This window comes from Botrytis deweyae, assembly GCF_014898535.1.
Source record: "Botrytis deweyae strain B1 chromosome Unknown BDEW_049, whole genome shotgun sequence".
In the NCBI taxonomy this organism is placed as follows: Eukaryota; Fungi; Ascomycota; class Leotiomycetes; order Helotiales; family Sclerotiniaceae; genus Botrytis; species Botrytis deweyae.
Window position 1 is genome coordinate 137,142 of NW_024066256.1, and position 19,637 is coordinate 156,778.

At 42.6% G+C, this 19,637-nt stretch overlaps 6 protein-coding genes across 6 annotated transcripts; 4 read left to right on the forward strand and 2 right to left on the reverse strand.

Annotated features, from left to right (window-relative positions):
- Nucleotides 1-415: 415 nt before the first annotated feature.
- On the reverse strand, nt 416-2,469 carry EAE98_011524 (uncharacterized protein; the record flags this gene model as incomplete). The annotated part of the gene is made up of 2 exons (XM_038959146.1): nt 416-2,295; nt 2,355-2,469. 2 exons carry the CDS (start codon nt 2,467-2,469, stop codon nt 416-418), a joined length of 1,995 nt encoding a protein of 664 aa, XP_038804500.1.
- A 953-nt stretch (nt 2,470-3,422) lies between these two features.
- Nucleotides 3,423-6,262, reverse strand: EAE98_011525 (uncharacterized protein; the record flags this gene model as incomplete). The annotated part of the gene is made up of 4 exons (XM_038959147.1): nt 3,423-3,429; nt 3,482-3,624; nt 3,677-5,823; nt 5,908-6,262. The coding sequence occupies 4 exons, from the start codon at nt 6,260-6,262 to the stop codon at nt 3,423-3,425; spliced, it is 2,652 nt and encodes an 883-aa protein (XP_038804501.1).
- A 2,975-nt stretch (nt 6,263-9,237) lies between these two features.
- On the forward strand, nt 9,238-11,594 carry EAE98_011526 (uncharacterized protein; the record flags this gene model as incomplete). The annotated part of the gene is made up of 4 exons (XM_038959148.1): nt 9,238-10,071; nt 10,125-11,067; nt 11,118-11,332; nt 11,394-11,594. 4 exons carry the CDS (start codon nt 9,238-9,240, stop codon nt 11,592-11,594), a joined length of 2,193 nt encoding a protein of 730 aa, XP_038804502.1.
- Nucleotides 11,595-12,710: 1,116 nt separating this feature from the next.
- EAE98_011527 (uncharacterized protein) lies at nt 12,711-14,108 on the forward strand (the record flags this gene model as incomplete). Its single annotated transcript, XM_038959149.1, has 2 exons — nt 12,711-13,652; nt 13,713-14,108. The coding sequence occupies 2 exons, from the start codon at nt 12,711-12,713 to the stop codon at nt 14,106-14,108; spliced, it is 1,338 nt and encodes a 445-aa protein (XP_038804503.1).
- A 741-nt stretch (nt 14,109-14,849) lies between these two features.
- On the forward strand, nt 14,850-15,887 carry EAE98_011528 (uncharacterized protein; the record flags this gene model as incomplete). The annotated part of the gene is made up of 1 exon (XM_038959150.1): nt 14,850-15,887. The coding sequence occupies one exon, from the start codon at nt 14,850-14,852 to the stop codon at nt 15,885-15,887; it is 1,038 nt and encodes a 345-aa protein (XP_038804504.1).
- A 1,043-nt stretch (nt 15,888-16,930) lies between these two features.
- EAE98_011529 (uncharacterized protein) lies at nt 16,931-17,677 on the forward strand (the record flags this gene model as incomplete). The annotated part of the gene is made up of 1 exon (XM_038959151.1): nt 16,931-17,677. The coding sequence occupies one exon, from the start codon at nt 16,931-16,933 to the stop codon at nt 17,675-17,677; it is 747 nt and encodes a 248-aa protein (XP_038804505.1).
- Nucleotides 17,678-19,637: the final 1,960 nt, after the last annotated feature.

Sequence of the window (19,637 nt, forward strand, 5' to 3'; positions counted from 1 at the left end):
TACACCCCGGTGCGAAATCTGATCTCATATCTATCCACGAACGTCTCTGTTCAATGCATAACATTTTCCTATCCGCAGTGACAGGTTCATCTCATGCTATCTACTCTGACATATATACATAAATTCTGTAGCAAGGTTGCAGTCCCAAACGCAAACATCATCCTCAATCATCCTGGGAGTAGAATTGCGTATTCATGATTGCTCTGGTCATACTCTATACAGAATGTGTTGATCAATCACCCATGGTTCCCTTACCCGTATTTTTGTGCTGATCACAGGAGTATCCCTAACATAAGTCTTGCGTTTAACTCCACATATTCCGTCCCGCAACGCAGTTCCAGTTCTAACTTTCTCCACTTGGTATGGTTATCTCGATATTTGGATCCTATGAAAAGAGTGGGCTGTGGAGGTCACCTTATCTGCGACGACGACTGGAGCGTTCTAAGTCCACTATCTCGTCGGTTAACCTTTCCAGTTCTTCAATCAAGACCCTGTTTTTGTTGGCCGGGCCGTGTAGAATTCTATTCCAGACCACGCGCCACTCCTCACGCAGAGTCGCCGATACACTGGATTCTTTTATTGAAGACAATGTTGCTTCGCAGTCAATTTGTCTTTCGGAGATTCTGTCATAGTATGGGTAGTCGCTTGATTCATGGCTGTATAACTTTTGGAAGATCTCCTCGGCCTCTTCTTCGTACTCCTCCGGGATAAATTTGCCCTTGAATAATGCCGCATCGGCAGCCGCATTACCCCTGTGAGCAGCAACATTACCATTAGTTCTTAAAGCCATGTCTGCCTCACATCGGGAGATATTGAGTGCTGTCTCTCGTGCTTGGTCCAGAAAACGTAATCGTATATCCGCTCCTATCTTCGCCAATGGCTCTCTGATATCATGTGCCTTCTTCAATTCCTGGTAGTTCTGTCGTACAGCATCACGGCTAGATAATATACTCGCATACTTAGCTGTCATCTTCTCGAGGCTGGCCTCAACACTTTCCAATTCGTCTCGATGAGCGTTTCGCTTTTTTCTGTAGTACTCCACTTCTCCTTTGTACTCTTCGCGCTCGCGTCGGTATCTAGCTGCATCTTCTTGGAGCTCGTTATGCTCATCCTCGAGAGTGTAATGGTCAGTCTTGAGGTTCTCGTACTTCGTTTCTAGTTGTTGCAATCGATTGGAAGTTGAGGCTGTCCGGGACTGCTCCTGTCTGATCCTATGATTCTCAACCCTTAAACTCCTCACTTGTTGCTGAAATGTCGCACTATGTTCTTGTACTACATCTAGTTTGAGTCTGCCGTCTGTGACGTCTTGTGCTGCTAGTTTTAGCGCGCGGAATAGAGACTCTGCCGATACTTGAGCATCATTCTTTTGTGTCTCTAAGGTTGAGATTTTCTCCCCAAGTCTCACCACTTCCTCGTTCATTGCCCCCAACTTTAGATCCAACTCTCTTCTCTCCGTTCGAACTGCTGAGTTCTTCTCCCTGACTTTCCGTAAATCAGTGGATGCTTTCTGTCGTGCCGCTTGCGCCTCCTCGAGATCCAATTTCATCGCTTCCATCTCCTTTTGATGACTCTCATTGAGTTGATCCAGTTGCTTTTGCATTTCCAGCCTGTGCTTTTGATTCAGAACCTCAATCTCGGCACGCAAGGAATCAGCTTGTGTCTTGGCAGACTTCAAATCACGCTCTTGTCGGGCCATCTTCTCCATCAATTTGATGCTCGGCTTTGAATCTGGAACTGTTGATTTCTGGATGGTGGTGTTGCTCGTCATAATTTCTGAAGATCGAGAGGCGCACACGAGACATGAATTCTCGAAGGAAGTCGTCGACTTGATCACTTTGATATCCTCGATGTCACTTCCACGAGTGACTTGCTCGGCTATATCGCCAGATATTTCCAGCGCAGTCTCCGTACTCTCTGCGTTGGTGGAAGACTTTTTCAACTTGACAAGTGGGCGAGAGACTTCCACTTTTCCATCTGAAACCGTGGGTGATTTCTCTCGACAAGCTGCCACCACTGCCACCACTGCTGCGGATGAAGCTTGAGACTTCTCTTTCTTCATCTTGGCTTTCCTAGCAATTTCCGCTCTCTCCTGATCTTCACTCGACTGCTTCTTATTCTTCCCCCAGCCCGTCGGCAGAAAATCCATATCATCATCGAGAAAACCTTCACTCCCAGAGTCTGCATCGGAGCCCCACCCAGCGCACTTTTCATCGCAGCTTTCATATTCAATCATGGGCCCATGCAACGGCCATGATTCTTGCTTTTCTTTGACTTGTTGAGGGTTGAGGGATAAATCTGCGGTTTTGCGCTCTAATATTAGTATATTTACGTGCTTGGTTGAGGAATTGGCTTACCTTCGTTTTCCGCAGACGGCGCTCGATCTTCTGCCTTGGAGGCCGGTAGAGAGACGGTTCCTGCTGGAAGTCGGGATGTAGAAGCTGCAGTTGCTTTTTTCTTTTTGGCTGCCATTGCAATGAACTTGATTTCTCAACCTAATTATAATGAGATTCGTGAGACCAATTCGATTGTTTCCGAGACGAGGCGCGTATTTTTCAGGCACAGTACTCCAGATCGGACGATATCAAACAAAAAATTGAGTAGATGAGATACCTAGTTACAGCAATTGGAAAATTCAGAAGGGATAAATGACTTTGTCATCTCTGTCGGGGAAATATCCAAGCTGAAGGTGAGAGAGAGGTATTACTGAGATGTTCCGAAAGTGAGTCGCTTTACTTGTATATCGGAGAACATATAGATTGGTGCTTATTCAGGAAAAGAAAGTCAATTTTTTCATATCCCATCATAGTTCAACGCGTGAGATATATGCCTACTCCGCTGGTGGTCCGGCGTACACTTGTAAATATTCCCGAAGGTTTTGAGGACCTGAGAAGTTTTGAAGGATATAGAAATTGAATTTTATCTTGACTTAAGTTGTACTTTGTACATGTACCATTGAGCTTAAAATCATCACTCAATCTTAAAGGCTCGCCATTCTAGCGGAGTTTCGGGGATGACTAGGAATTGATATATGGAATATCTGCAAATGATACCTTTGAAAAACGGAAGACTTTTAGCAGTCACGTGTGTAGATATCTCGTTGAAGATCGCATGTATACATTTGATCTGAAATTGGTACATTATAAACATGTTATTACCTACAGCTAGTAGCGAGCTTCCCACTCCGGTACAATAACAATTCATATGACTTTCATACAAGCGCCAAGCAACTATTTCCTGTCTTCTAATGTCATCCACCACACTGCGTGATTTGGCTTGCAACCATATTGTGATCCCCAGTACATATGTATTGAATTTCTCGTGATATTCTCAAACAACCTCCGAGACATAACTCAGGTCCGGGGAGGGGGGAAGTGTTATAAACTTCAGCTAAATAAATTCGGACGATGTGAAGAAGCGGTCCACTAGGAACTATAAACCAAAATTAGTCATTATTTAGCGAACATAAGAATTTCACACTAACTAAGTAGTTGCTGTCCAATCATAAGCGCTTTTCACAGCCCAGTCGCTAGAGCCTGCCATATCACCAGGCTCTACAGCAGCCCAGTCACTAGGCTCTCCAACGTCCCAACCCAAGCCCCTCGTATGACTCGCTCCTCTTTCATCCTATATATATAATCAGTCTGTGGTCACAATGATTCAGTGAACATATACTCACAGTAGTATCCTCGACATTGCCACGATACCCAATGCTTCTATCAATCCTTACAATGTCTTCCTCAAGATCTTTTAATTGAGATAGCCAGCCTGTTACCTCCTCATTTGCATCGAATACATCTTCTTGGGGATTTGCGTTCCAACAATCAATAATAGAAGAAAAAAATTGCTCTGCTTCTGTGCGAAGCTCTTGAGAAGTGTTACTATCATTGATGGCTTGAACAGTTTGGATACTAGCTTTACTGTCTATTGCCTGGCGTAACTTGTAGGGGTATTTCATGGCATTTGCGTGTGAATCAACACTGTAGATATTGCTGTAAAGAGCTTCATTGGTGGAACCTGATAGATAGAAAAGTTTGAAAAGCGCTGCGTCAGTCAAGCAATATGCTCGGTGGCAGCGATCGTTTCCCTCTTTAATAATCTTGTAATCGGGACGATTGGGTATCTCATCCGATGGGACTGTATATTTAGCTTGCTCAAAAAACCTTTTTCTGACTGCCACTCCGACCTCGATAAGGGGCTCTAGTACGGCACGCTCCTCCTCAAGCACTTCGACTTTTTCTTGTAGCTCATGTATCCTGGAACTGAACCGCTTGGTCTTTGATTGCTCTTCACAAAGAGCTTCTTCGATCTTGGCAGTTTGGCGCAATTCTCCTGTCGCTGAGTTCCTAAGTAGTGCTTCTTTTCTTTCAAGAAGCTTGCTATTATCTTGCGTCAAACTGTATACTTCATCCTTAAGCTCGCTTATCGTCGACTCTAGGACGTCGAATTTCTTCTGCATGACTTCCTTTTCTCTATTTATAGCGCGAACTCCAGGGGAACGCTTCTTGATATTTAAAGACTTCTCAAGCTCTCTTATTCGATCCTTGAGATCAAATGTCTCTGCTTCGAACAAGATGGCGGATTTCTCCATTTCCAGCAAAGACGCTAGGCTCTTTCTATTAGTTTCCGCTGCCTGATGAAGCTGATCCCAATACCATTGACATCGTGTGCGAAGGATGGCATTGCTCACTCGAATCTTCTTCATGACCTTGCACAGCTTCCTCGCACCCTCTGACATGTATGGGTAATTCGTGATGTCCCAGGATGATTTGCCTTGCAGGGTCTTGAACACAAATTCGAGCCTGGTAGAAGGCTTATCTTCATCTTCTTCTTCCTCTCTTCTGTTGACTATATTATAAGGCTTGGGTATCTTCTCGTAAGCTATAATGTGGCACTGGTTGCGTATTATAAATTCCAACTCCTCCGCATGTCCAGCTACAACATCCGGTAGTGATCGCGATTCTTCCTTTACCGATTTAGATTTCAGCAACTGAATTTCCGCCCGCAGTTCAGTCACTTCTTGGTCAAGAGTCGATGACTTCTCACACAAGATTGAGTTCTCTTTCCGAAGCTTCTCCAGCTCTTTGTTGCGGTCCGCCTTCAGATTTTTGTTTTCAAACTTGATTGCTTCGTATTTTTTTGTGAGATCCGCCAAATCCTTGCGACACTCAGCTTTTAGGTCTTCGACCAACTGCTGCTTTGACTCTGCCAGTCTCTTGATACATCGTAGATCTTCGATCATATACTGCCTGATGTCTTCCATCAGCGTCGCTGTCAGCTTTTCTGGAGCCTTGTCCACCTTGAATTTCAACACTGCCTGTTCCATCTCAGAAAATGAGGTTGTGACCACTACTTGATCTAAACAATTGTTTCCAGCGTCTGATGGGGCCATAAGTCGATCCAGCGTGGAACTGGCCGGTGATGAATAGTCTTTTGCCATCGGAAGGACCAAGGTTGGACGATGACTGGTCTCTATTGTCGTTAGAGTTGCTTCTTCTGCGGAATTTCCAAATGTAGTCTTCTTCTTTTTGGATTTATTCTTCTTCTTCTTCTTTGGCTGAGAAGATTCATCACGCTCCGCTGTAGACATTTTCTTAGCACAAATAGTATCCTTACCTCTGTGTGATTCATCGTCCGCAATCGAAGATCCATCCGCATTGAGTGGATTCTCGTCTAAATTTGTATTCGGGAAAAGGCTCAGTTGATTATCGGAGTGCCGAGTAATAACATGGTCGGAATCTTCTGATCGGTCAATGCTAGATCGAGAGCCCGTAGTTCCTAGATTGTCATCCAGAATGGAGTCCTCTTCTTGACGAATGCCCAACCCTGTTGATAAAGAATTAGCTCAGAGTGTCATTACATTTCCTGTTGAGAAGGTAGAATCACTTTTGGAATCCCGAGGAGATATACCTGCGGGATTTGAAGCATGTTGTATACTGGAGTCTTCAACATATGCTACGATCTTAGATAGCAGTTCTGGGTTCCTCTTGAATTCATTAATTGCCACAAGTCCGAACCTTTCGATCGCTGAAGTGATAGTTCTAGAGCAACCCAAGAAATTCTCCAAGTGTTCCTTATCTTGAAAGATCTTAAGGTCTATATGATCAGTAAGATGACCATTCAACTTCCAGAGTATTTCTTTGACTGTCCAGAGAGACGCAGCCTGTTGCCATAAGAATGGATTTTCTTCCATATAAGTCTCTACATGTCGGATTGAGCTCATGATTTCGGGTAGTTCCGCCGCGTTGCGTGCAGAGGTCGACATCGTTTCCAATGTCGCAGAGGGTGAAAAGGTTGACTTTGATTAGAATCTGTCAGCTAGTTGCCTTTTTCAAATCTCAAAGCACTCTCTGAAATTGAAATTTCTTGGGAGAAATAAAGATTGATTGTAATAAATTAGTATAAGTTGAAAGGGCGGATGAGATGAATACTATTGTATGTCGATAGACAATTCCATGTCGATAGACTATTCCAAAGTCTTTGCGACACAAGGAAACTGGAATGATTGTCGTCACACAAACTTGATTGATTGAAGAACACCAGATAGACGTCTTGAAATCAGATTATCTCATAGAAATATTTTGATGCTTGAAAGAGATAGTCACATGAGACAGAGCTTCATTCGACCATTAAAGTTTGTGTATGTGATAAATTGTTGTTATGAAGTCAGGTTCTAAATTTCCAAAGAAAGAAAACTAGTGGTCCGAGGTTGAACTGTGCTATGCTTAAGCGGCATCCGCCCTCTTCAACATTCACTTCTACTAACGTCGCATATGAATCCAAGCATATCCAAATAAAATTCCACCAAACTTTCGTTGAGCGACAGATATGGGGCCCAGTGGAAATGCTGCATCATCCCAGTGATAAGCTCAAAAGCAAGGAAAGCGATTTTTCGATGGCAGTTTATATATAATTGTCATCGACATGGCCTATTAATGTAATTTTTCAATCTGAAGACCTAATATTGAGAACTGTCTCATGATTTGCTGAGTGGCAAATGTATTGAGCGGATGTTTTGAGCCTGAAAATCTAGATTGTTAATGGCAGTATGTCAATCATACCTTTCTCGAAAATTGCGGTCTTCTTGCTTGGCTTGCCGAAAACTTTTCTTGCTTTAACACGATATCGTGCTAATTGAACATTGGGAATTGACACCCCAAGCAATGATGATTCTCTTCACGGAAAAGTAGAGACTGGAAAGCCCCCAGCCTCTTCTCGTCTTGATGTGACCGTTGTTGTCTGAGTTACCAGATCTTCCAGATGCTTTCATCATAGAATAGCTCACATAGTATTCAGGTGATACTTGCAAATTGGAGCGGCTATTGTTGTAATTCTAACAGTGGCGCTTCTTTGATCATCGAGATTAGGATACGAAGAGGCAAGAGCTATATAGGAGGAAAGAGACCCAGACATGAAGGAGACCATATAAGAGAGATTGGAGGAAGATGAGGATACCGCATTCATTTATGTAGGTATTTGACAAATGAATAAACACTTTGACTCGATTCAGTCATCACTCGAAATCTCCTGTGATACAATGCTATGCATTATGAGGCCCCTAAGAGTTTAGACTAGGAATATTATCGATCTGTCAAATCTCATATCTTCATAAGAAGAAAACCTTGCACAGTAGATCTTTTACGATCACGTGATAGATGCCACAATTTCGGTATGCTTTTGTTCGCAGGAGGTAACCACATTAGATGGAAAACTATCTCATTCATCAGAGAGGCCTAGTATTTGATACAAAGGCTAGACTCGATTCGCGGCTCTCCCGGGACGTATGAAGTTCGAACTACCCTTCCGAATTTCGAATTTCTTCCGAAAGCCTGTTGTATCAACTCGTCAAAATGCTAATTCGGAGCCCGATAAGCAGTGAGATGTGACAAGTGGGTAGTAGGTAGCCGATCCAGGGTCTGAAACAGTTCAAAGTACGCTACTGATCTTTCATTTCTGACACCGGTACCGGGATTCCTAGAAACAGAGAGATACCTTAGTACTTCAGCATAGAGACTCTCCATTTAGGATACCAGAAGGTGTTCAGGGCCCATCTAATCATCCCGTCTCTGGAAATTTAAGGGTCAGCTAAGATTTAGAAGAACAGTTTTAAATCCTGGCGATGGTGTCAAGAATATCATTGCCAAGGCCGTTGGAAATGAAGTTTGGGATGGTTGTATTTGCCGCAAATGATTGGTCAAAATGCGAGGGGTAATTCACATTCTTTGCTTGAAGAGCCTCAAAGTTGCACGTTGTCTTACAAGTTCTTGATGGCTGCATGAGCTGAAGTTTGGCGAAATTGGAAGTCTCGAAATAGAATCCAATCAAAATGCATTGTAACCACGTGACCTTAAACAAATCCGGGGTTTAACTGGCTCGCTAGTTGGTGCAACCCACTCTTTTATCCTTTAAAGAGTGATAAAGTATGGAGTAAGAACCCAAGCCTGACATCAATATACTCCAATATTGGGGAAAGAAAGCGCCAACACACCACTACCAGAAGCTGTGGTGGTGATTCAACCCACGTGGAATATTCTGATGCATGAAATGTAAGCCTTCGGTAATGACATGGATTCTGGCTTGTGGCTTTCTGGGCATCCCTTTTCCGACAAAAATGGGGTTGAAATATTGCTTTTCAGCATCTTGGCTTTCCGATAATAGGTCAGGCTTTCCTGTTGTCCCCAATTGAGGGCGTTGATACACTCATATATCATTATTTAGGCAACGACTTTTAGTTCATCGACGGATGATTGATTACATGGGAATCATTCGTGAAATTTGTAAAAATAGCATGAGCAGGAGGTTGTGATATTCAATTCTTATCTTTAAAAGATAAACATTGGGTGCTTACTATGGAAACACTTCGAGACGGGCTAACCCTCCCGCCTTGTAGTGTCTGTCATACAGAGCGTATATCAATATCATGGGATAAGTCAGCCTCAAGCCACCTTGGGTATTCTCCATTTCAATGGGTTTAACCCTTGCTCTAAGGGTCTCGGCATCCATCCATCTTTCTGTCACAAAATTTCGAATGCTAATTCTTCTCTGGAGTTGTGGAAGATGCCGGGAAAAGGATTGCTTGTGTTTCAAGGAATCTTTCCTTAATAACACCAACTTCTCGCATCAACTGTTCTGTTTACACGATTGAAATGATTTCTGCAAAGCCTTACTGACGTCCTTCTACCTCTCATCACAAAGAAATTTATTCATCGACGCTAGTTTGTGCCTGAAAGATTTCCCATTATGTCAACGTCGGTAGATATCAACCATCATTTCGATGGACAAAGGCATTGGTTCAAGCAGTTTACCTACACCAACCCTACCTTGAGGGATGCAGAGAAGGCAGGCCCCCTCGATCCAGCACCCACACACTTCCACAGAGATGTGTTAAATCGGGAGACATGGCGACCTCGAGATCTCCTTAGATATATCTCTCCTTCCTATGGCAAACCATATCATATGCTTGTACAAGCCGCTTCCAGTCCCGATCTCCAACCACAAGGAGAATGGAGGCGACGAAGTGTTGGAGGAAATGCACCCACACTTTTGAGGGTATCTTCATGGGCCATCGGAAATGAACTCGACTCGGCTCAAGATATAGCCTTGGCTATCGGAAGATCTATTCTTGTCCTTCCTATAATAATATGCATTGTTGTATATGGGATTACCAATGGCGATGGGAAAAACAGTGACAAATACACCAAGTTCCCTCATAAATGCTATGAGTATCCGAAGCATGCTCTGAATCAACTAGATGCTGCCCCAAATGCAGCGCACTCGATCAAAGGACAGCGCGAAGATGACGGAGATAAAACCTACATAATCAAGGGTGAACAGAATCGCCTTCTTCGACCTCGTGCCTTAGTTGTACTCCGTAAAAACAAATGGGTAGTTGTCGAAGATGGAAGTTTCTCTGGTCCATACATCTTCATTAGTTTTGCAGCCGCCCAATACCAAAGACCTGCCCCAACGGATCAAAACCCTGGAAACACTGAATTAAATAAAGAGGCCATTGATCAAAGAGCAAGAAAACTCACGTTGCATCATGGAATGGAGGCATATTGGGCAGACTTCCATGTAAGTCTTGATACTAAATTAGCGCAAGAACAACTACTGACTGTGTGTTAAAGTGCAGAGCGAATCAACAACCCGAAACCACTGACGATGTTCATCGATTCTGTGATGTCACCCGTGGGGCCCAGAAGGTCTGTGTTGTATTACCCGACCGTTCTCCACAAGCCCTAGTGTTCTTTGGTCAACGTCTCTGGTGTCTACCTGAAATCCTACTTGCCCGCGATCATAAAGTTAGTATCTGCACACCCGACTTTCAGAACAAGGACGATGTCGATAACATAGAAGTTGTTGATATCATGGAGTTCACGCATCGATCATGGGCAAGAATGCTCACCCCAAGCAATGAAATTATCCACGACGGAAATGACGAAATTTTCCGTCTGTTGGCTGAACACTATACTGGTTCTCTGACGTTAAGTCGGCTCGAGCTGATTCAAGTTGCCCTCAAAGCTTTGAAGTCTAGACAGTTTACAGAGTTTCAACGTGGTGATATTGCCTATGCTCTCATGACACTTCTCACGAAACGCCCCCGTATGGATCCTACTGATACAGAAGAACAAGCTCTTGCCCGATTGTCACTGGCCAACGATAGTGATCAAATCGTTGAGCGCATGGCTTGTATGGATGGCATTCGAATGACAGGTAAACCTGCGTGGTTCAATCTCGAAGATGATCTTGGTGCCAATCTATGGGATATTCAGCCTCTCTGTCAGGTAGCAGGTGTTTGCCATGATGGGTCCTTGATTCTAGATGGTGCCCATGCAATCTCCATTCGCTGGAAGGACATTCCCAGAATTTATTCTCTCAGAAGAAGATCTTGGAAGAAGCTGGGCGCTGATTGGGCGTTGGCGTTTGGACCAATTTTTTTTATTGCGGGATGCGTTTTGGTGGCTCAAGGTGGCTCAGTTGGTGGACTAGGGGCCTTCTTCTTAGTCCTAGGACTTATCATCTTGCTCTCAGCACCCTTTGCTGTGCGAATTCTCTACGGAGGGAAAGTTTGTAAGTAATATTCTATCTTCTTGACCGTCTGATACTAACAATAAAATAAGGGGGTGCCACACCTTGGCTTGTCGGCTTTGAAGGAACTCTTCCACTTGATCAGATCGAGACTCTGACTTTCGGAAACTCAATTGGACGTCTTCAATACACACCTTCCAGCGGTCCATACTGCACTGGTAAAGCAGATGAGAGAATCGGTGGGGAACCTCACTTTAGTGTTGCGGATCTTCCTCACGGTCATAGATTGTTCACATTGATTGATACCGTAAGTTTTTACCATTCTTCGGGTCTCAAACGGAAAACCAAGCTAATCACATAAATCTCAGGGCACAATGACTGTTACTGTTTTCTCCGCCGAGCGACCTCCATCTGTCGCTTTACTCGCGGGTAAAGAAGGAGGAATGTTACGAACGATACTGTGCTCTTACGAAAGATCTAATAATGGATTGCGTAAAGAATGTGTGCTGAGAATGGAGACCCCAATGTGGGATGCCAGCGATGCGATGGGGTGGGTCAAACTCACGTAGCGAATTGCGACGCATAATGACTATATGGTTTCTTTGTATGATAGGATATTGTTTTGGACATGATGGAAAATTAATTCTTAGGTTTGTTTGGATGAGCTTGGTGTAATGATGGACGGATGATACCTAATCAGTAATAATACTGTTGTTTTTGTTTTGCTTGCAACACTTGACTCATCAAACCCATGTTTGACGATTGACAAATTTCTCTTTGTCTGCTCTTGTAAATGCCAAGCAGTGAATCAAACAATGTACCTGGCAATTTTTGATTTGTGCAATTAGACACCAACTAGCCTGGTAGCATGAATTCTTTCTTGTGAAGGTAAGATCTTACAAACTGTCTACATATACCTAGGTGCAAACTATTAGAGAATGAATTAGCATAGAAGACTGAAGGAAAGTTCCAAAAATTTATTCTAGACAACTTGTTTCCTGTCATAGACACAAACTCGGAAAAGTTCATAAGAATGCGATAATCCTGTTTTCTAAATTAACAGTCAAAGAGTTGTATGAACTGCCACTCAGATTCACCAGCAATTATATATCAAATCAAGTTTTTTACTATTAAAAAATGAATAGTTTCAATTCACAAGATGCTACTACAGCAAGTGTGGACTCTCGGGGCGAATGTAGGCCGAGCGAATTTAGAATTAGATGAAACTACTGGAGTCGTTAATTTGACGCTTATATTGCATTAGAAATCTCATTTGCATGTACTGTACCCTGTTTTCAAACCTTGTTTGACAATTTACGTATAAGAGTATAGAACAGTTTAATTGCACCATCTTTCCAGAATCAAGGAACTCAAGTACAAAAGCAAGCAGCAGTCTTTAAAGTTGTATTGTTGAACTATTTTTTCTGCTCTCCCACACACAACCACAAAAAGAAACTACATTTTCACCAGGAATATCTTGGGATACATACAATTCCCACTTTACAATTCAAGTCTCCCCGAATTCCACTCCTTTTACAATTCAGCTGGCCTTGTAATGGTCACCTTCGTCGATTCCGTCTACAGATTCAGATTTTATCCGCGCCCCTACAATAAGATCTTATTTCAATCTAGACGACCCATCTCACCTACCTGTATCACTTCTTTCATCTCCAAGATCGCCACCAATGTCTACTCCTGTAGATTCCAGCCATGATGCAGATGAGGCCAGATTCCGCGCTCAGATTGTGAAGGAGTTGAGAGAGGAGATGCACGCTATGTTCATCTGTACCCAATGCCGAACCAAAGGAAACATAGTGGTAGTCACCGATGACACACTGCCAACGGGGGAGATACTGCCTGGGGATTCCTGGGCTTTAATGATGATTAAGCAAAACACTCGCTATGAGATGCACCCTTTGAGAGAAGAGCCAATCCTCTCGGGAAACGAGTCAGCTGCCCAATTGAGGAGAATACTGCAATCGACACTCGATGAAAACAGGGATTTAGAAGCACAGCGCAGTGCTGCGATTGAGATCATGGAACAAATGCGGAGTGATCACCATCAAGCAATGTCCCTGCAAATAAATGACTTTCAGGTGAGCATTAGAGAAATACAGGATCAGATTCAGAAAGAGAGGGATGCGACTACCGAGCGCTTGAGTCTAACAGTTGAGAAAAATCGACTGCTACAACAAAATTCTGTTTCGCTAGACTCAAATCTTGATAAGGTCATCGGAGCCTTGAAAGAAGAACGGAAGAAGAATCTTGGGCTGGTGTCTGATTATAAAAAATTGAGCGAAGAACATCAGCAGCTACAAGAAAATTCTGTTTCGCTAGACTCAAAGCATCAAGAGATCATGGGAAGCTTGAAAGAAGAACGGAAGAAGAATCTTGGGCTGGCGTCTGATTATGAAAAATTGAGCGAAGAACATCAGCAACTACGCTCAAATCACGAAGCACTCCAAGAAACCAGTGAGAGGGTCAAGCCCCTTCTAAGCATTGGGATAGCCTTGAGACTGAGGTGGCTTGAGAATATACACTTTATGTTCGAAGGTCACAATGGCAGAATGCTAGATGGACGCATTGTGGAGTCTGGTAATATCGCAGCTCACGACCCTAAATTCGAAGTGAGTAAAAGAGTTCCCATCCTTCATTAAAGAGTACACGATCACTAACATCCAATACAGGCGGACTCGTTACTGGTGCAGCACGCTGGTCTTTCGATTGAATCCATTGAGCGAGTCAACGAAAGTATGCAGCGAATATATGGGAAGAGACATGTACCAACATCAGCAGACTTATCGGTTCCGCACACATACCCTTCCGCTCTGATGTTTGTGCTGGACTGCAAGACCGCGGCTGCAATTCATCAATCTCGCGAGTTCCTGGTGGACTACCCATATCACCAAAAGCTTCGCTTGATTTTGAAAGAGATGATGGTTATTTGGGAGCGCGCAGAATCCCGCGAGAAATTTGAAAGCAGCACTAGGGTGGAAGAACTACGGAAAGAGGCGGTTCAGATCTGGGAAGCTGTGAAAATTGCATTTAAGAGTAGCAAGCGGAGAAGCCGGCCCCCAGATTAAGTGACCCTAAGATCCAGAGTAGGCAATAGTTTGAAGGATTAATTTACTGAATTTTGTACCATTATCTCAGGTTAAAATAGCGAATACAGTTTGGATTAATGTCCCTGGTGTTTCTAAATGAAGTTCATGATATGGATCTTATGTTTTAGTGCTAGTCTCAATGTGAAAGAACTATGTTTGAGTATCTCCCGCTGTCACATGTCATGTTCTTGTTCAGATAACAATGCGCGTTGAATAGGGTCTGAGATCAAAATAAACATTGTGTATTAGGCCCAAAAGTGTCTACTGTTGTTTCAAAATTTATAAGCTAGTACGCACCAGAAAGGATTGTTTTTTGAAAACCATAATCTACCATGCAGCACGCTCTTATTAGTCTAATCGTGGCTTTTTCCTCGTCTCTAAAGAGACGAGGAAACCTCTGAATGCATGCAGCACCAAATATTACGAATAATTTGCAATTTAGATGCTCAATATTCTGAATAACCATTAAAAAAGCTTATACTGTGTCAGGCGTTATTTCAACTCTATGAATGTTGCAACCCTATTTGAACTGTGCGTGAATTATATGGAAAGTGTATGGAAATCATATGGAAACTGTATGCGAACAGCTCAAGCTGTCTCCTATATATGTCTAACCATTTTTTATTCTAATAGCTCCTTTTTCATTCCTGCATCATCATTTGATACTCTAACCACATCAACAGAATATCAAACTATCTTCAAATCTTCAACTTCGAGACCATGTCTTCAAACAATCAAAACCCAATTGTCCCAGGGACAGTCCGAGCTTTGACAAACAAATGGCAAGCTGGAGGACAATCCAATTCACAACAGGCTAATCTCTCGTTGCTAGATGCTCTTCCTGATCGGAATTGCAGTCTTGCAGCCCAGCCCGTACCAAGCCCAGCTCTTGCAGTTGCTATCAACCGATGGGAGAATCGGACCGCACCCACTCCTGCGCAGCAGGCTCTTCAGCTGTTAAAAGCTCTTCCGGACCGGGAAACTGCCCTCATTTCTCAAAGCTCCCAGTCAAATGCTGTTGTTCGAGCTCCTAGAAGATCAACAAGTTTTGCGTTTTCCAGTTTACCTCCAGAGATTCGACTCAGGATTTGGAATTTCGTCATGTCGGAGCCTCAAACCATCAGAATCACTGACAATGCGATGAGACACAACAGAGCGCATTCCCGTCAGAACCCAGCCATCCTTTATGTAAATTACGAATCTAGAACGGAGGCTCTCAAGCAACTCAAGCGACTTTTCGGTGGCGTCAATGGCAATGGTTATCCTGCACAGTTCAAGTATTTCAATCCAAGTTTAGATTCTATTTTTTTTGATGGTGGCGCCACCCGAGTCTTTGAATTTCCACCTACTATCCTTCCCCCAGTTGCGGATCTCACTCACGAAGCACCGATGGCACAGGCTGACAATGTTGTTTCCATCCAAGTTGATGAAGATCAGATGGATCAAGCAGGACCCGCTGCATATTTCCGAAATCTCGAATGCTACAGAATTCAGTACAACTATTCTCGCCTCCCCGGGATCATGTTCGGACCTCCGTACCCAACAAACAATGCAGGAAGACAATTATTTGTACGCGACATACATAGGCAGATGGCTGCGGATACAAGAATGGCACGCGGGTGGTTTCAAACCCGACTCACTGCCGGCTTAATCAGTAGAGTTCCTAGAATCGAGATTTTGCTTACGCGGACCGACCAGCGCGTCGTCGATTCGACTGGTCAATACGCCATTGACTATTTCCGCGACAATCCCATGTGAGTAATACCACACAACGGTATTCATTTTATTTGCATGCGTTTTTCTTTGATGATTATTAACATATCATTTTCTTTCCTATTTCAATACAATATTTCTTTCACTTAAACCCCCTTATATCTTTCTTTGTCAAGTGACATTCATTCAATATCCCCGCAATTCTTTCGCTTGTAGTATTCCTCATGCTACAATTCATCTTTTGATTTCCACACAGTCCTTCCACATCGTCTAGATACCTTCGGTTATATAATAACAGATCCAACAAGTCTGTATGTACTCCTCTACAACTCAAGTGATCATATTAAACCGCGATATATCAGTGCTCAAATCAAATCCCTTCCAGCGATAGCTAGTCGTTCAAACTTCAAATTCTGTCTACAAAGAATTGATCTCTTCTCATTGACGGCTAAGGTAGCGGAAATTCTATATGTTCGTTCAGTAATGTCGTGTGAAGATTTGTTTTCCCTTAACCACATATACACAAAGGAATACATACATGCACAGAGAATTAATAAACGAGATTAGTACGCTCAATCCTTCACACTGATAATTCAACAGATCAATCGCTTCACTTATGTTGCAAAAATCCTAAATATATATATCTATTTTATCTACCTCATTTCTGTCTACACTCTCATTTTAATCTTGTTTTCAACAACCCCGCCGTCCCTCCACCTCTTATCATATCTCTTCAAATCTGCAACTTGCGGGACAGTTAAGCTCGCTGCTCTCTCTTCTCGTCTGATCATTATTTACAGCTAGTTCTATCCTTTGTTCTACTGGAATTATATTGGAACAATACACGATGATTCCCCAGAACTCTCTACAGAAACTTCATTGATTGAAAACTATCCTCAAACTAGATGAGGATAACACATTATGATTCACTATATATTAATGTATTTTCGTTAATGATATCCAGATTTCTCATCATAAAGCAATTTAGATAGACAAACACATCACACTACTATTTAGATACCTAGATACCTAGATACCTAGACACCCTACTTAGCCTTTATCCAAGACTATCTATCTACCTAGCTATCATGTCATTCTCCATGCTTCCTCCCGAGCTCCGAGCCATAATCTGGGAATTTGCACTTCCTAAACCAAGGTCACACATCGTCAAATCCAACCAAATGACGACCAAAAAGAAAAAGATTCCGGTTCTCTTTCAGATAAATCACGAATCTCGCGAGTTTGTTTTGAAACATATGCAACTTCTTTTTGAAGGTACTAATCTTGCTGGTTGTGAAGATTTTCATTTCATTTATTTCAATCCAAAGATCGATACGCTCTGTCTTTATGACATGGATGTCAATTTCAAGTTTTTCATCGGCCCTCGTAAGTTTTCCCAAAGAGGAGAGCCACACCCTGACACCTGGGAAGTTGCACCCATAAAAGAATGCGACATGGTCAAATCCCTCGAAATTAAAAAGGGGAGGAAGGCTACGCACTCTCTACTCAGTAAAACAGGGTATTTTCGAAACCTTGAAAGACTAGTCGTACGCTTTCAAAAATCTTTTGGAGAGTCTCTTTACCCACCGTTCTACTCAAGCCCAGCTCATCGAGCAAACACGATAATATTTTGGATGACCTCGTGGGCCATGTTTTACTACCGATTCTTTTCGCTACAGGTAACACGCGGAAAGATAGCCGCAATACCAGATATTGTTTTCATCATCACAAAAGCCGATGCTCGGTTCATTTTGTCTACTGGCGTATCAACCCTTGAGTTCTCTGGAACTCGGACTGTCATGAATAAGGCTGTTGAGAATAGGCTCAACAAGTGAAGGTCTTATCAATCCTACAATGTTTTGACTGAAGAGAGCAAGTAGTATTCCTAGTACTTTTCTTTTTTTTTGAAAAAAAAAAACACAAAAAAAACACAGAAAGCCAAAAAAAAATTGACGAGTACTTCGATTCCGAGCTCGAGTGAGTAACTCAGTCTTCGAGACGACCATTTCTTTCTCTTTCTAGCAAAATTAATAATCCTACTTTACTATAAACCCTGACCCCCTTTATACTCTGCACCAAGTGATACCTCCCTCTTGCGATATTTTACATCTACATTCATTCCATTGCGTAGCAAACAACCACACCATCACCTAATTACGTGTTACTTGTGCTCTTCTAGGCCTAATGTGATATCGTTGGCAGTCCGCCTCTCATTGGAAATGCCTTCAACCTTCTATTGTATTTTAATCTTGTCGAAATTGCGCTTTCTTAAACATAGAGCTTTCCACCATATACTCGCTCTCACTTACGTGATACATTCTCTCGTGATTCGGTTATGAAGAAATCTGTACTGCGAATCTGGCTTCGCAGTGTACTCTCTAACACTTTAGCACTGACTGATTCGTGACGTGATCTGTAGATGTAAAATTGAATGATATTAGCAGATATTGCGGCCATGGTAAGACAGTAGCTTTCCTGAAAACAGGCACACTGTCTGTAGAATGATAGCTATTTGTGTCTATCGTTCACTCATAATCCCAAACGATTGCACATATTAATCTCAAGAATGAGGTGAAATATGAGTAACATTTCCGATAGTTGTGAATTCGAGCATATGGGGGACCGGTGCTAGTTTTCTTATCTAGTTAAGACAACGGGTTTTTTCTCGAGTCATTGGACAATAGAAACCGGCTCTTTTTTTCAATAGGTTCATCTTTTCGTAATCATGTAGTAGTCAGTGCCGTACAAATTTGGAACTAGGTGCTCGAAATTTTCTCCTTTGACAGTAATGATTAGAGAACAACCCTGTGTGTGTCTCTTTGTCGTAGGCTGTTTACAGAAATAATTTTGAGAGTTCTGAAAGACTTCCCTCAAGTTCTTTGTGTGGTTGGACATAGACTTATAAACAATGCCATTGTTTCCGAGGTCGAGGATTAAACTTTTCAGTGCATCACAAAGGCTAACACACAATAGCACTATTCTGAACATCAAAAATTGTGCCAAAACAATTGATAGCAGTGTAGTATATATCTGTCGAATATATCACTTGATTATTTCTCCTCCAGTTCATTCCAATCATCCTTAGTCAGTAACAGCATTACCAACAACAGCCTTACTTTCCACATCTTTCCAGAAGACATTCCAAGAAACATTTCGAAACTTTCAAGTCTCGCAATTCCAACTTCTTACATCATGCCTTCCAGCAACTCTCAAGTCAATCTCACCATGGTCGAGGTCCGTCCAGGTGAGTTTAGACTCATGCCAAAATTCCCAACTCCAACTCCATCGACTCCTGAGTATGGAAACATCCCGATCAAGCTCGATCAATCCAACTCCAACAACAATGGCGGCAGCCGGCGTTAGGTTTTGGATCGAGGATCCGGGGACGGGAGATGAGGGTAAAAGGTCTTCATGAAGCTGGACTTCATGGACTTTGAGCCCTAGTGGTGCTCGCAACTCGAATAAAATCAAACGACTAGATGTCGTCTTTTCTTAATATCTTTAACAATTCCCAATTCAATATCAAGTGATAAAATGCCCTTCTCTCTTTTCTGCCATGCTAATATGCTAGTCTTTAATCGTACTCTTTCAAACTAATAGTCTTCCTCTGCTTTCTTCTTATTATTTTTACCAGTAAATTTGGAGCAAAAAAGGGCAAGATCTTACTAACAAATCGTCCCAGACTCAATTTGTGCTTAGTAACTCGATGTCAAAGCTAGAGAAAATGAACAAAAGCACTGTTTTCCTGTTCTTCCACTCACTTGATACAGATCATCCAGTTGAAAACTCACCAGC